The 15,684-nt window shown below is 39.5% G+C and overlaps 1 protein-coding gene across 5 annotated transcripts in view; it reads right to left on the bottom strand.

Moving 5' to 3' along the window:
* The window catches only part of BLNK (B cell linker), a 94,164-nt gene that overhangs the window by 50,754 nt on the left and 27,726 nt on the right, over nucleotides 1-15,684 (bottom strand). For all 5 annotated transcript variants that reach the window (XR_014512060.1, XM_083443519.1, XM_083443517.1 and 2 more), the window contains one exon: nucleotides 4,820-4,866. Coding sequence is in view for 4 of the 5 variants with exons in the window: in XM_083443519.1 (XP_083299645.1) it covers nucleotides 4,820-4,866 (47 nt within the window). In the remaining variant the exon portion in view is untranslated. The remainder of the gene's footprint in view (nucleotides 1-4,819; nucleotides 4,867-15,684) is intronic.

The following is a 15,684-nucleotide window of genomic DNA, read 5'->3' as shown; positions in this document are numbered from 1 at the left end:
ACACACAGCATAGTTTTATACATGTCTACTCAGAAGTAAACCATACTGAGTTCAATGGGGCACACAGCCAGGTAAGTGAGTATAGGGTTACTCTATACTCTGTAGAGAGACAGAAACATCTCCCTCTTTATGTCTTAGGAATGTAACATGAAGCTGGAAATTTGCTGTTTGAAAATGGTTTACCACAGAATTTTTTCCATTATTTGTGCAGCTCTCAGACCATGGAATATGAGTGATTTAAAATTTCCATTATTAGGATACCATGACATATAATGGCAGAGGAATTGGGTTTATTTTGTTGCATAAGAAAACTAAAAGACAACAGCATTTTGTTTTCCCATGTTTGAATGCGCTATTTGTGCCAGTTGTTTGTTTGTTTGTTGTTGTTTTACAAAAAGACAGTGGGCTTGTACCTTGTATGGGAGAACAGAATTTTGAATTTGCATTTCTTAAAAGTGAGCTGTCCAGGAGAAATATGTATTAAAGACATAAAAGAGGTAAACTGTCTTCCCACTTAGACTGCAGTCTTATGCGCTCTCATCAAGGAGTAAGCCCCATTTAACACTTGAGTAAACATGCACGGAAGTTCACAGTTAGTGTGCTAATTCATTAGTAATTGTGCTAATTAAAGACCAGTATTTCCAAATAAATGAAATTAATTAGAGAATGCTATGAACAACAAAACAGAATTGGAAAAACAGACAGGGGGGAAAGTGCCAATGTGGAATCATTTGCACATTTATCTTTTTTATGAAATAGCAAAAATACAATTGTAGGTTGCAATATGCAATTAAAAAGAAAAGATAGTTCAAACTATTACTAGTTAGCTAAAACTGTTTTAAATTTGAGAATACTTTTCTCTTTTTGTTTGGGATAATACTTTAAGGCAATTTCAGCTGTGTTTTGTGACATGGCTTTTATAGCATGGGGCAATCATAGCAACAATCGAGCGTTCTGGTCCTCAGATTGGAACGAGGCCTGGCGTATGGCGACAGCATACTAGGCACAAATAACTTCAGTGTCGAATGCGAAAGAGATAGGACTTCAGATTACTTGATGCATCTGTTCACAGTTTCCTTCCTTACAGAGCTTGAGAATCTAAATGTGCAGTTTCTTCATGCTTGAGTGAAAGGCAAGTTTCTTCTCACTGCTGAGGTCCAGGTGCAGTACTTTCTACCAGACTGTCTGGAAAGAGGGAAGGGTGGGGGGCTCAGACCTTGCAAAAATGGCAAGGCTTCATCTTTGTTATTTTATCTTGCATGGAGCCTTCTGATTCAGATGAGCACGGCAAATTGTTAATCATTGTAAACAGTGGTATTGCTGGAGGTGGTACAGGAGTCTTGCACCCTGGGTTTTTCCATCTCGTCTCAGATTAACTGCTCCCTCCAAAAAACTTTGAAAATAATCAACTTTGCTTTCTCCCCATAAGTTTTCATCTACACATATAAATTTGCATATACAAATGTGTACAAAAGTGCCCTGCTGCTAAGATATGTTTACTGTGGCAGAATAAAGCAATACAGTGGTACCTCGGGTTAAGTACTTTGTTCCGGAGGTCCGTACTTAACCTGAAACTGTTCTTAACCTGAAGCACCACTTTACCTAATGGGGCTTCCTGCTGCCGCCTCGCCGCCAGAGCACGATTTCTGTTCTTATTCTGAAGCAAAGTTCTTAACCTGAAGCACTATTTCTAGGTTAGCGGAGTGTGTAACCTGAAGCGTATGTAACCTGAAGCGTATGTAACCCGAGGTACCACTGTATAGGCATATATTGTATTGGGTTGCATGCCTCTGAATACATTTGAGCTTTCATGCTGAAGAATTTTGGTTTCTTTGCACTGGAATTGTAATCGTTTTGATGCACACATTTCCCACCCCACTGTGAGGATACAATGCATCATTTTGTAAAAATAAGTCAGTGCATGTGTAATTAATGTGAAGTCATTGGATAATGTGCATAAATGTCAGCCGTTGTGCAGATTCAACAGATACCATGGTGAATAAGCAAAACTGAACAGCATAAACAGGGGACATTGTCAGGTGAATACGTTTAGTCTCCAAGTGATGTTGGGAAATGTGCATGACTTGGCAACATGAATAGGGCACTTCATGCATTACTCTTCCACTTTGCAAATTCCTCACTTGGATGCTGCTAAAACACAGCAAATTCTCTGTGATGTGTGCTCAATATGCACAATGGCCACACATTCTGAAATCATGTTAATCCCATAATGTGTGTGTGTGTGTGTGGAATATATTCATATCCAAATGCATAATTTGTTCCAGATACTCACAAAGAAAAAATTATGTATTTCCATAATTATAGACTTCCTTTATCAGTAATCCCGATAAATCAAGGAGAATATATTATATAAGAGTATATGAGAGAGACTCTTTGATGGGAATTCTGGAATATGATGGCTGATTACTTCCTGGAATTTCTTCACATGAAACTTCAGGCACTCCCAAAGATATGCTTCCTTCTCATTTTGACCCTGCTGAATCTGAATTCTTACATCAATAGTTTCTCAACAAAGGATGTGGAGTAGGAAATTAATGTATTACGTGTAAGTGAAAGTCTCCCAAGCAATCGTTGAAATGGCCATAGAGTGAAAGATCATGACTTTGTACAAAGTTACCCAGCAAGTGCAACATGTGAGGAAGTTTTGAAAAGATACTGTGGCACCCTGGTTACACTTTATCTTCTATTGCATTCTGGTAAATATAGGTGCATAATTTCTTCTCATAAGGAAGCAGTTACATAATGTGAATCAGCACATGACAGACCCTTGTTTACTAATGGGAATGGCTGCCAGCAAATAAATTGCCCATACAAACACCAGCTGAAATAAGTTTTTGGGTTTTTTTTGTAACGAAAATAAAACTGGAAACTGGATACAAAAATCTTTAAAATGCACATTCACCAACTTTTTAGACCAACTAGAAACATTCTAGGAAAGAGCTCGTATGGGAGAAACAGGCTGTGCACACACTATACCTTTAAAGCACAATCAAAGCACATCCTCTTCCCCAAATAAACCTAGGAGTTATAGTTTGTTAAGGGTGCTGGGAATTGTAGCTCTATGAGGAATAAACTCTGCAGCCATAGAGCTGGAAGTTGGGGGCTAAGCTAAGCTAGCCAAATCTTCCTGGGTACCAATCAAGGAATACCATGAAGCTTTAGTGAGCAATGTGCAATATTTTTTTTTTAAAAATGTGAATATAAAATATGAAATATCTGTGTTCACCCTCACCTTTCCAGACATAACTCACATGAGATACTGCTTAATGAGCACTGCAAGGGAGACTAGAATTTAGTACTTTGCATGTTGCAAAAACTGGTGTGAATCTTACAGATAATTGTCTGGTTTGGGCCTGTAATTTGGAAATATATTCTCAGGAAGCAGATATAATTATGGTGCAGTCACTGTGTTGAAAACAAAGACAGTTCTGGGCTCGAAATGTTTACAAAAATATGTTATTTTTCCAGGGTTCTTTTACTTACCTATGACCAATGTTTAGGCACTTAGAAATTAAGAAGATATTTACCGTAAATAGAAAATGTCCTGAATGACAAATATTGGAGGGTATTTTCACACAAGAGTCCTGATCAGAATTCTTTTACTTCAGAGTTCACTGGTATTTAATCCTACATAGGTGTGTATGGAACCACAACCTAAGACTTACTTTTATGTAGCAGGAAGTTTGCTGTCTGAAACAGCATCCATATACTTTCCCACCTTTATTTCATGTAATAAACCAACCTTTCTTTCCCAGTGTGGGGCATAAGGTTAAGGGTAAATGTGTATTCATAACAGATTCCACTTTCTCTTGAAGGTGTGCATTGAGCATGTGCGAGTGCTGGACACACCTGCGGGCTCAGATGCAAACCTCACAACACCTGCAACTAAAAAAAGTGTAACCTGTCCTGCGCATAATTACACTAGCAAGGATTTTTAAGCTCAGACTTGGAAGTAAGGACACATGTCTAGCAAACAGGACTTCATTTGGAAATTATTAGAACAAGCTGGAAGTGATAAAAAATTAACATTATGGCATCATATGTCAATACTTAGTGAAGTATCAAATAGATGGTACTTAGTCACACAAATAATTAAGAAAAGAATATAGGGATCAGAACAGACCATACGTGGTTTTCAAGTAATGCTGAATTAATAGAGACTGGGTTAATTTGTCTTTCCATTAGAAGTTGTATCATTTGCAAATATATTTTTGACTTGCTTTTTAAACAAATATTTCTTCTTTTGATAATGGTACATTTTACTGTTTATAGGAAATAATTTATAATGTTTAGACCATTTATACATTGTATATATTAATTTATGTGTTACATATATGTGTGTGTGTGTGTGTGTGTGTGTGTGAATATACTTAATGTACTTAATATATTTGCAGAAATAATATATAATGCAGAAATAAGAACAGACTAATATAATTGTATCCAATCTGCTGCTTTGAGACTGATATTTATTTTTTGCTTTTGCTTTTGTCTTGTTTTTCAGTTTACTTTGTGCATGATTGAATTACAAAATAAACTCATAGTGTTTATGGCTGATATAGGCTGATATACCCAAACGAAAGGTGGAATTTATTCTGCAAAGCCAATCCAGTTTGTTCTAATCCAAACACAAAATAAATATAGCAGTTTGGATGAGGTTATGGTCTGATTCTCTTCTATGTAAAAAAAGGGGGGGGGATGAAAGGAGGATATTAAATTAAATATGAATCATACAAAATTAACTATGAATTGCAACAAAACATCTGTCCACTTTGTGAAGGCCAAAAAAGTGAAAACTTACGGCTGGTCCATTATACAGAATCTGTTCATCTCATATTCTGATAAATTCTGAAAGAGAGAGAGAGAGAGAAGTGTTTTTGTAGGGAACAGCCAAAACAAATGAGGAATTAATTGAAACTGAGTTTGACTTTAGCTGGAGGACAGTTAGATTACTCTGTGGAGTTAAGTAATCATATTCTTTTAATGCCACTGAAGGATTAAGTCCTGGTTACTTATTAACTCTTTATTACTAACACCTGGTGATACTGTGGAGGGGAAGTGGCACATGTTGTACAGTGCAAAATCTTCCCAGGAATGCTGTGCATAAAAAAACACACACAGGTTAATGAATGATTATTAAAACTGCAAGCAAGAGGATGAATTGGATGAGTCTCCTTTTTGGAGCTTCCACAGAATGTCCACTGAGGCTCCAGGAGTCTTGCAATCCTTGAGGGTTTGAGGGAAAGGAGAGGCGTCAAAGAACACTGCTACTCAGAAATGAAGGCATTCAGGGCTACCCATACTTCCACTTGCCCCATGGCTAGAAGGCACAGGTCCAAAGTTTTCTGCTTGTCCCATACTTTCTAGGCATGAGTCCAAGCAGTTTTCCATTTGCCCCACTGCTTTCCTCAGGAAAACTCACTCTTTACAGCTGATTTGGAGCAAACATCATTCACCAAGTTTTATGCTCATGAATGCATGGCAGGATGCCATCCAAGTCTTGATTTCTACCAGTGAAGGCCGCATCCAGTGTCCCTCCACTCTGCCATTGCCGTTCAGTGAGTCTTTGCCCTTGGCCATGACTCCTCATCTATAGAACTTAACATCACCAAACCTAGTTTTATTCCTATTTATTTAGAAGATTTTTTTTGGCTTCCTCCAGTTGAACTATTGGGTCGCCGTATCATTAGGATTATAAATATTACTATTGCACACAATGACAAATTTCTATTACTGTTATCACTCAGACAAATAACATATATTTTAGCACAGACTTCAGTGTTTATTTGCAGACCCTTTCAAACCAAAGACAGCAACGTTCTGTTTATAAAGTTTTCACTGCATTTTTTATCTTGATGTAACATAAGCTTGAGCGTGTTATTTTTACAAAATTTATAACCATCTGTCTACTTGCACACAAGCTGAATTTGATAGATTTACCATTTCTGCTGTGTTCTAAAAGCAAAAAGCAGGGTGAACTTCAAAACAGGGCTTTAAAACCCCAACTTTATCGCAGCAAGCATGAGAACCAGATAGCATGGAAAGCATGAGTTCGGTTCCTCAGATAAGATAACTTAAGGAAGTTCATGTCCTCCCTGCAACTATCCACGCCCCCCCAAACCTTTCCAGAAGGTCAAGGGCCCTTCCTGAGTGATGTAGGATGAGACATGGGGAAGAGTAACTTTTGTTCTGTAAAGTACCTTAAGTTAACTAGTCTTCAGCTGAAATCCATGATTTCTGCCAATACAAATCCAGAGTGATAGTCATGTTGAAGTTCTGCAGTGAAAGCAAGACGTACTCTTTGGACATCTAATATATTGATTGTGGGGTGAAGGTTGACACATACCTATGCACAGGTAAACACACAATGGGTTTAGAAAAACAAATTGCAAACAGTCTGTCCAAAAGGCCAAGAAATGCTAGAGGTGCTGTCAGTGGGACAAAGCCCAAAGGTAAGGTAAGTTCAGTGACCATGCACCTCTTCAGTCTTCCTAGCTTTGCTATTCAACAGCTGTAGTGAGAAAACAAATCATCTTGACCAAGCTCAAATGAGCAAAATTAAATCTGATTATTTCTAGCTCTGCAGTTTCAGCCTTAGTATGCCTTTGCCTACGTTGTTAACTAGTGCTGACTTTCAGGTCAGAAGCAGAGTGATCTTGTTGCCCCACTGGTTTCTGATTATTATTAACATTTTGTAAATCCTGGTTGGGATTTTTTTGGGGGGGGGGAAGGGGGGAGCAACTACTAGGAAAGTTTGGTTGGGAGAGTCCATTTTTGCTCTGAGCTTTACCTCCAAGCCTAATGTAGACCACTGAACTCCACATGCGGACCCACCTAAAAACTCTGTAATCTTGACTTCACCTTTAAATCCATGCTTCACCAATGTTTATTTTCAAGAACTGGCAATCCTGTTCTCTTCACAAGCATGGAATGGAATGCAGTCCAGGTTCTGAAATCTAATCCGGAATATTGCTGGCTCAGCTAAAACTGATTTCAGAGTGGAACTAAGTGTTTCCACCAACCCCCAACCCATATATATATGGCATATGCAGTATCTCAGCAAAACTGTGTATCTACAGACTGTTTTCAAATTCAAATGTATCCCTGCTTCTCATTATGATTCTTATCTGCATTAGGAAAATGTGGCATTTCAGACTCTAGAAAACCATCTATATTTAATACTAATCCTGTAATTATACTGTAAGACAAAACAGAAAACCAGTTTCACACACTGCATGTACCATAATTAGGGGATGCCTGACTAGGTCTCGAAATCAGCAAATTCCTATGGAGATATATATATATATATATATATATATATATATATGGATAAGGAAAGGGGCAGGCAGCCTTTTTTCTGCCTCAATTCATGTGCCATTAAGATCTGCATGAGAAGCAGAAATTTAATGGGTAGAGCTTCCCCCGCTTGGCTGGTACATCAGTTGCACCTATTCCTGATATGCTCAGACCTGACTATGGTCCTATATGTATTAGCTACATCTTGATTTGACTACTGTAACATGCTCTAGCAGGATCTGCCTTGCAGATTTGTTTCAGTCTGGGTTCAAGCCTGTTATGAGTTACTTGTAAAGGATGACTTTTATGGAAAGCAAGACAGGGAGAGAGGAACCTTGCTCCTGCTTCTTGCTCTCTCACTCTCTCCACAGCTTTTGATACCACTGAACATGGTATCCTCCTGGGCTGGCTCTGGGGAATGTGAATCAGGGGTGCTGTGCCACAGCGGTGCCAGTCCTACTTACGGGACCTATGGGATCGGGTGGCGCTGTGGTCTAAACCACTGAGCCTCTTGGGTTTGGCGATCAGAAGGTTGGCAGTTCTTATCCCCGTGACGGGGTGAGCTCTTGTTGCTCTGTCCCAGCTCCTTTCAACCTAGCAGTTTGAAAGCATGCCAGTGCAAGTAGATAAATAGGTACCGTTGTGGCGGGAAGATAAAAGGCGTTTGCGTGCACTCTGGTTTCCGTCACAGTGTTCCGTTGCACCAGAAGCAGTTTAGTCATGCTGGCCACATGACCTGGAAAGCTGTCTGTGGACAAACGCCAGCTCCCTCAGCCTGAAAGCGAGATGGGTGCTGCACCCCATAGTTGCATTTGACTGGACTTAACTGTCCAGGGATCCTTTACCTTTTTTCTTTTTTACTTACGGGACCAAGTCCAGAGAGCAGCATTGGGAGAGTGCTTTTTGACTCCCTAGCAGTTCCACTATGTGGTGCCACAGGGTACTTGCTTTAACCCAACTGCTATTTAACATATATATGAAGCAGCTGGGAGGGGTAATTAGGAGTTTGGGGTCAGTACGATGATGATACTCAGGGTTATTGCTCCCTAACATCTGACTTGGGAGAGGCCATGTAGCAATGCCTGGAGTCCGTGGTAGGATGGATGAGGGATTTTTATTTATTTATTTATTTTTAAGTTGGCAACCCTGGAAAGGAATTACTACAATACTATGCAGCTTAGTATAGTCACTATTCTGATTCAGATCAGAAATCGAGGTAGTATTTATTAGGATTTGCCAAAACAATTTACCACCAAAAACTGGAAGTCAAACAGTTACTATCATTTGGACAGATTGATCTTGGGAATTAACATATTAGATATACTTCCTATAAAACAGAGTGCTTAATGTTTGGAAAGTCTCGGTTCACTTTGTCAACTTTTTGGTTATTCTAGAAGGATTTTTGCATTCATCTAGGGAGTAATTAAGGATTTTATTGTTCAGTTAACTATTATTAATAATAACAACAATCATTTTACTATTTATACCCTGCCCATCTGGCTGGGTTTTCCCAGTCACTCTGGACAGCTTACAACACATATAAAACCACATCTAGTAGTTAGATAGTAAGTACTATTTATTGATAGCTCATTGGTCTGAACCTCAAGTTCACTGGAATGTGATTAATTGAAAATAAACCTAGAAATGAGTTACTCTAGCATTGTGCTGTAGTAACTCCCTTCTTCCGTGTGTACAGTGGTACCTTGGGCTTCAGGTTACATACGCTTCAGGTTACAGACTCCGCTAACCCAGAAATAGTACCTCGGGTTAAGAACTTTGCTTCAGGATAAGAACAGAAATTGCGCAGTAGCAGTGCGGCGGCAGCAGGAGGCCCTATTAACTAAAGTGGTGCTTCAGGTTAAGAACAGACCTCCAGAACAAATTAAGTACTTAACCCGAGGTACCACTGTATAAAATGCTTCAGAAACTCTGGCACAAACATTCATTTTGGCTTTCCTCCACCTCTTGATTTTGCTCACATGCCGGCTAGCCTGAAAACCATGCATGCTTAGTTTAAAAGAAAAACAAATCACCATTTGCCTTTAAGGAAGTAGACTGTGCTCTTGCCTTCAAATAAAAACTTCCTGCATTGTAACATCTGTTGAGAAGTCACTTCCTAAAGCAAACTTGTTGATGGCTACGCAAATGTCCCACATCATACTTTCTTCAGGCAACATTAAAGAATTCATGTGTGCAAACACCAATAACCCACTCTTCACCCTAGGAAAGGTGTCGCTTTTCTTATGTGTACGCTGGTACATTTGCAGTTTAATGCTCTACTTTTCTTGTACAATACCAAACAGTGGGTGTGGGATATGAGCAAAACACGCACACAATTCTGAATTCTAAAATATCCCAGCTACTCCTAGAATTCCCCATGGAAGTATTTGCTAATGCCCTCTGTGACCATTTCAGCATTTGGCAACCAGTGGATGCTTTTACAACCTCTAATTAGCTGCGTCAGCCAAGTCAGTAAATTAATACTGAGATAATCCTTTTTTCGCCTGTCTCTTTTGGACTCTTATCGTTTGCTTTCCAAAGCTTTTCTAACAAGAGCTTGGAATGGGTTCCCAGCATTCCTTGCAGCTAGACAAAAAAAGAGAGAGAAATATTGGGCTAATTAGTATGGAATGGTGCTTGTTTTATGAGCTATACAGAAATGAATTAGTCAGTTCAGAATTTCTTCCCAGAGTTCAAAGTTAAAATCTGAATGTTCTGAATAATAACCTACTTCCCCCAAAATAAGATCCGAAGTCCAAATCTTCTTCCCATTTAAAAAGAAAACATTTTAAACATATTCCACTTTTCTTAAAAACAAAACAAAACCGAAGAGGACTAACAAACACAAACATAATTTAAGAATGTATCAGTTACCAAACATTGCAAAACAATTAGGAAAAAAAACCATATAGACTACTGGCAGTGTATGGAATCAAATACCTCTCCCCGAATATGAAGGTTTGTAGACTATTAATAAATTTGAACTGAACCAAGTGGGAGGATCATGGTCGTATTCTTTGAAATGTATTCTAGAAGGATGTGGAAGTCAAGAGAAGGTTATATTTCCAGTATTGGTTAAAGTATGTAAGGTGTGAAAATACCCTTGAGGTTGCGGAGTAATGTATGTACGTCTAAGTTTCTCTAAGCCACAAACTGAGGTTACAAAGTCAAATAGCACCTCTCATCCTGGCATGTGAGGATATCTGGTGGAAAACCAGAGTTCGGAAACATAGAGGAGGGCATGTGACCAGTTAAAACGGAAAATATGCATTGATTGAAGCAAGGAGATAATTTGGTTTCAAAGCCATTGCAGTGTAGAAAACTCTGACATCTGGCGGTCTTAATGAAAAGTGCATTTAAAAACTCTTCTCAGAAGCTGTTTTATGTCATGCGAATTGAAAGCCAGGGTTCTGAGATATTTTTAAATGAAAGTGAAGTTAACTGTGGAAAAAAAGAAATGAAAAAGGGCTTTTATATCACTTAAATTCTTCTTATGAATGTACTGTGTGCTTTGATGTGCTGTATTTGTGGCATCTAGAATTCAAGCTGCTTTCCCAGATATGCCAGTGGTCAGGAAGACGATTCCTGTTCACACCAAAGTTGCTTGGTCATTTATCTTAACATTCTTCTTGTGTCCAGAAATTGGTTATTTCATACTCTTTCACTATTGCAATGACTCCTGCATTTGTCATGTTTTATCCTTTTCTTCCTATGCTCTTGGGCAACACAATTTGCTTTTCTGTTTCTTGCAAATTGGGCCAGAGCTACAAAATTAGAACTTAGAAAAACTTGCAAGACTGGATCGTGTCAGACACACCAGAACTTTAATAGGCCATATCCTGAACAAAGGAAAAACTAAAGGTGAGAAGAGTTTTAAAACTACACTTCTCATTTAATAGTAAAGTGACCTTGCAGGCATCTAAAAGAAACATTCATGTATTAATCTGTATGCTTTTATTGGATTCCACTTGTTGGAAGCAGGAATGTGCTAAATTAAGCCTAAAATAAGGCATGAGTATGTTGCAAAACAATAGGGACGCGGGTGGCGCTGTGGGTAAAAGCCTCAGCGCCTAGGGCTTGCCGATCGAAAGGTCGGCGGTTCGAATCCCCGCAGCGGGGTGCGCTCCCGTTGTTCGGTCCCAGCGCCTGCCAACCTAGCAGTTCGAAAGCACCCCCGGGTGCAAGTAGATAAATAGGGACCGCTTACTGGCGGGAAGGTAAACGGAGTTTTCGTGTGCTGCGCTGGCTCGCCAGATGCAGCTTGTCACGCTGGCCATGTGACCCGGAAGTGTCTCCGGACAGCGCTGGCCCCCGGCCTCTTAAGTGAGATGGGCGCACAACCCCAGAGTCGGACACGACTCGCCCGTACGGGCAGGGGTACCTTTACCTTTACTTATGTTGCAAAACAAGGGCAGTTGTGGTGTTTCAGAAAGGAAATGAACAAACATTGACAAGAAGGGCAACTGTGAGCGGCGGAACCACAGAACCAGTAACAAGGGCCTGGAGTGTGATAAAGAGGGAGAGAATCAAAAAGTAAAAGTGATGTACAACACCTGTTCAACTTCGTAACAGACCTGTTGAACAGATCCCTGTTACAGTTAATTTTGCTCCAGTCTTACAGATGGGAGATTGAAACTCCCATGAGAGATTTGTGTGGTGTGGGAGAGAATCAAGCACTCAGGATCCTGCCTTAAGGTTGGACCACATTATCTTCCAAATCCTAACATCGCGATAAGTATGCATGAATGAGTAAAATAAATAAAAGATACTTAAGAATGTATTAAATCTTTTTCTTTATGCAACTGATGCAGCCAGAATAACCTATGCAAAAATGTGGAAGGACAATAACAGTCCAACCAAAGAGGATTGGCGGAATGAGTTAATAGACTATGTGGTGACAGCAAAGTTAAGAAACCAGGATGAACATACCATAAGAGAGGAGTGTGAAACCTTTGGAGAATATTTAAAGAGTTATAGCAGTTACATAAATCTCCAAGTAGGACTAGATATAGGAACAGCAGCTAAATTAATTACAAGGTGTAGAAAGATATGTAGCACAACTAAGAGTCAAAAGGAACACCATGGTGGGAGGTGTGGGGAAGTCAAATAATATAGGATAATGAAGAATATATTGGGTGTACCAATTTACGGTAAAAGCATAAATAATTTTTTTTTAATTTAAAAAGAATAAGACTTGCCCCCCCCCCCCAGTTCTCAAAGCTTTCACACATATTGTTTAAAAGGTTAATAAAAAGAGCAAAATAGATTCAAACCATCCAAAAAGCTTAATAGCATAACATATTGCAAATTAAAATAATGTGCAAACTATCCTTGCATGCCAACATAAGAGCCAGACAGGACACATTTCAGCTGCATGTTATATTTGGAACAGTCTTTTCAAATTCTGCCTCTTCATGTTTCTGTTATAAAAAACTCATAAGGGTGTTTACATAAAAACCTGTAAGGATAAATTATTAATTTTCTGTTTTAAAAATATTTCTATATGGGTGTTATTTGGAAGTATTCTATTTTGAAAGTGTAAGGCTGAGTAATCTTATGCCTTTCTAAGCTGTTATATTTATCATTACTGGTTGTATTCTTTCACTATTACTTGGAAAATTTAACAACAACAACAACAATAGCAACTCCAGAAGAATACACCCAAGTTGTGTATTCAAAGACACAGGTCTCTCCTGAAATCTGAGAGCTCTAAGGATAGACTTGTACTATGACTGGCATTGACTTTCTGACAGATTGGAGTTCATTCATTCTAGTAATTTGCCTCTGGGTTCTGGATGCCCCAAGTGTGGTAGCATTTGCAAATGACCAGCAGTAGATTAGAAGTGGTTCACTGCTGGAGAAGGGTCCAACAGGAGCTTTCTGGTGTTTCCGCTTGACTGGAAACCACTTTGTGACTCCAGTATAGTGTCACATATGAAATGCCTCTTTGACTCTCCTAACAATTTGTGTGTCCTTGCATCCAACAGAAGCTAATATCATGGGTTGTATCCAGCTAAATAATTTCAGGGTTGAGCCACTGAAATTAATGTACTTCAGTAACTTAAGCCCATTGCTTTCTACAGATCCACTCTTACTTAAGTTTGGATACAATTCAGCCTTTATTTGAAATATTGTCTTTCCACTCAGTAGGTGCCACAGCAGGGTAGAAAATACCCAAAACACAAAATCACATAATACAAAATCCGTTTTAAACCGTAAAAGTAGTTAAAAACACAAAACGGGCTAACCTATCATTTCAATGTAATACAATAGAATATTGAAAATGCAGGGGCAAACAAGCCAGTCTTTCCTTAGTACCAAAATGATAAAAAGGTTGGGTGCTAAGTACACTTTTAAGGGAAGGGCATTCCAAAAGTAGGACATCACTTCAAAGAGGGCTCTTTCTCTCATCACCACATAACATGCTTCGCCGAGCCATGGCACACAGAGAAGAACTTCCTCTGAAGGTTAGACTATTTCAGTTTGTATCAAGGTTCCCGTAAAACTATATTTAGCTGCAATGATGCAATAGCAGCTTGCAGTTTAGTCTGATTGAGCCTGCCAGCTCTATGTTCCTCTTGCCAGCATATTTCCTTCCTTCTTAAGCCTGCCTTCGTACTACTTATATATTTTGAATATTGTGATAGTCCTAGCATCAGTGCAGAAGCTACCTTGGCGACTGCATTTTGCTACAGATAAACTGTACTCTGTTGAATCAATGGGTTGGGAAAACCAGCAGGTTCCTTAGCTGTTCTAAATCAGATGATAAACAGCCTACTGATGACTACACCATTCAAGTTATTTTTAATAGGGTGGGAGGGATCCTTTCAAAAATAACAATAAATGGTAGCCCGTCCAAGAGAATATAAAACTCTAGTGTTGAAGAAGACAGAATATCAGAAGGATCTCTGGCATGAACAGAAGATGTCTGCTTTGGGTAGACACTCCTCTAATTTTTGGCAGTTGTCGTTCATGAGACTAATACAAACATTGATGCTCGCCCCCTGCATTCAACGTGGGAAGTCCATTTTTGTCTCTAGGTAACATACCTGCTAGATTTGCTTTCTATTTGAATGACATTTCTAAGACGGTTGTCAGTGCCTTCAGGGGCCCAGCCTGTCATGGTCCCCAGCTCTGAAGAGAAAGCTCAGGTGAAGAGAAGGCTCAGGACACTTTCCACAGGGGAGAACCTTCAGTAGCTTCTCCTGTGCCTTCCTAGCTGGAGGATGGTCCTCCTTCAACCTAGAGAACTGCTTCCCAGAAGCCCCTCCATCTTCTGGATCAGGGATGTCTAACCACTGATCCATCAAACGTTGTTGAAATCCAACTTCCATCAGCCATAGCCAGTATGGCCTATGGTCAGGAATAATTTAATTTTTAAAAAATTATACACACTTCTCACCCACATGTCTCAAAGCACTTTGGGAGGTGGAGTCCAACAACACCTTGAGAGCCCCAGTTTCCCCATCCCTTTCCAGACCTTTCAAAAGACAGAAGATACAAAATCAATCCTCTCTGTAACAGAATACTATGTAGAGCATCCCTAAAGCATGTCTACTATAGTCCCATTCGTTTCAGTGAGCATCATTCCCACAATAGTGTGCACAGGATTGCAGCCTTATTTGTTCTGGAGTTGAAGAAAGGGGCATGTATGGGAGGGTGGGGATCAACTACAAAAAATTAACCTTCAGTAAGGCAGATCAATATTGTTGCCAAACATTATGCTGGTCTTCTTTTAGGAACCCTAGAATCCTGGGCAAATGAAATCTCTCATAGCTGTATAACCTAGTTTTAGAAAAGTTGTTGAACAACTCAGCAACACTTTGCATCTTGTCACCCAGCCTGCATGGTCATGGGAAGATACCTTTTGATCAGAGTTCAGCATTTGATTCTATTCATAGGGAATCGCTCAGAGAGAGAAAGAAAAGGAGTCAATTAAATGTGGATGTCAGATTCCTTTTGTTTGGGGTTTACAACTTCAAGGGCTTGCTCAGAATTAAAAGGTCAATTGACTGTTTCCAGTGGTGGAACACATGGGTGTCTCTTGGCCCCTTTGAATATTGACAGTGTGGCCAGAGGTCAGGTAAAAGCAATATCCAGCCCTAGAGATAACGACTTTTTATTTTGGGGAAATGGGCTCATTTCTTATCCAGAATAGACTTTGTGGGTTAGGAATGCAATCATCTAGACCAGCCCTCTTCTACTAATGCAACATATTTTGTGTTTAGTCTTGCGTTCCACTCTGGGATACAGATTTTGCATCTGATGCAACAGGGCTCTTATATTCAGATGTCCTTTCCTTCAAATAATCATGGAACATTACACAGGGTGGAGGCTGCAGCAATGCCTGAGGAAGGACGCAGTGGCTGT

This window comes from Podarcis tiliguerta (genome assembly GCF_965153285.1).
Source record: "Podarcis tiliguerta genome assembly, chromosome: 5".
Taxonomy (NCBI): Eukaryota; Metazoa; Chordata; class Lepidosauria; order Squamata; family Lacertidae; genus Podarcis; species Podarcis tiliguerta.
Note: the sequence above shows the minus strand (reverse complement) of the source record. Positions and strands in the feature narration are given on the sequence as shown.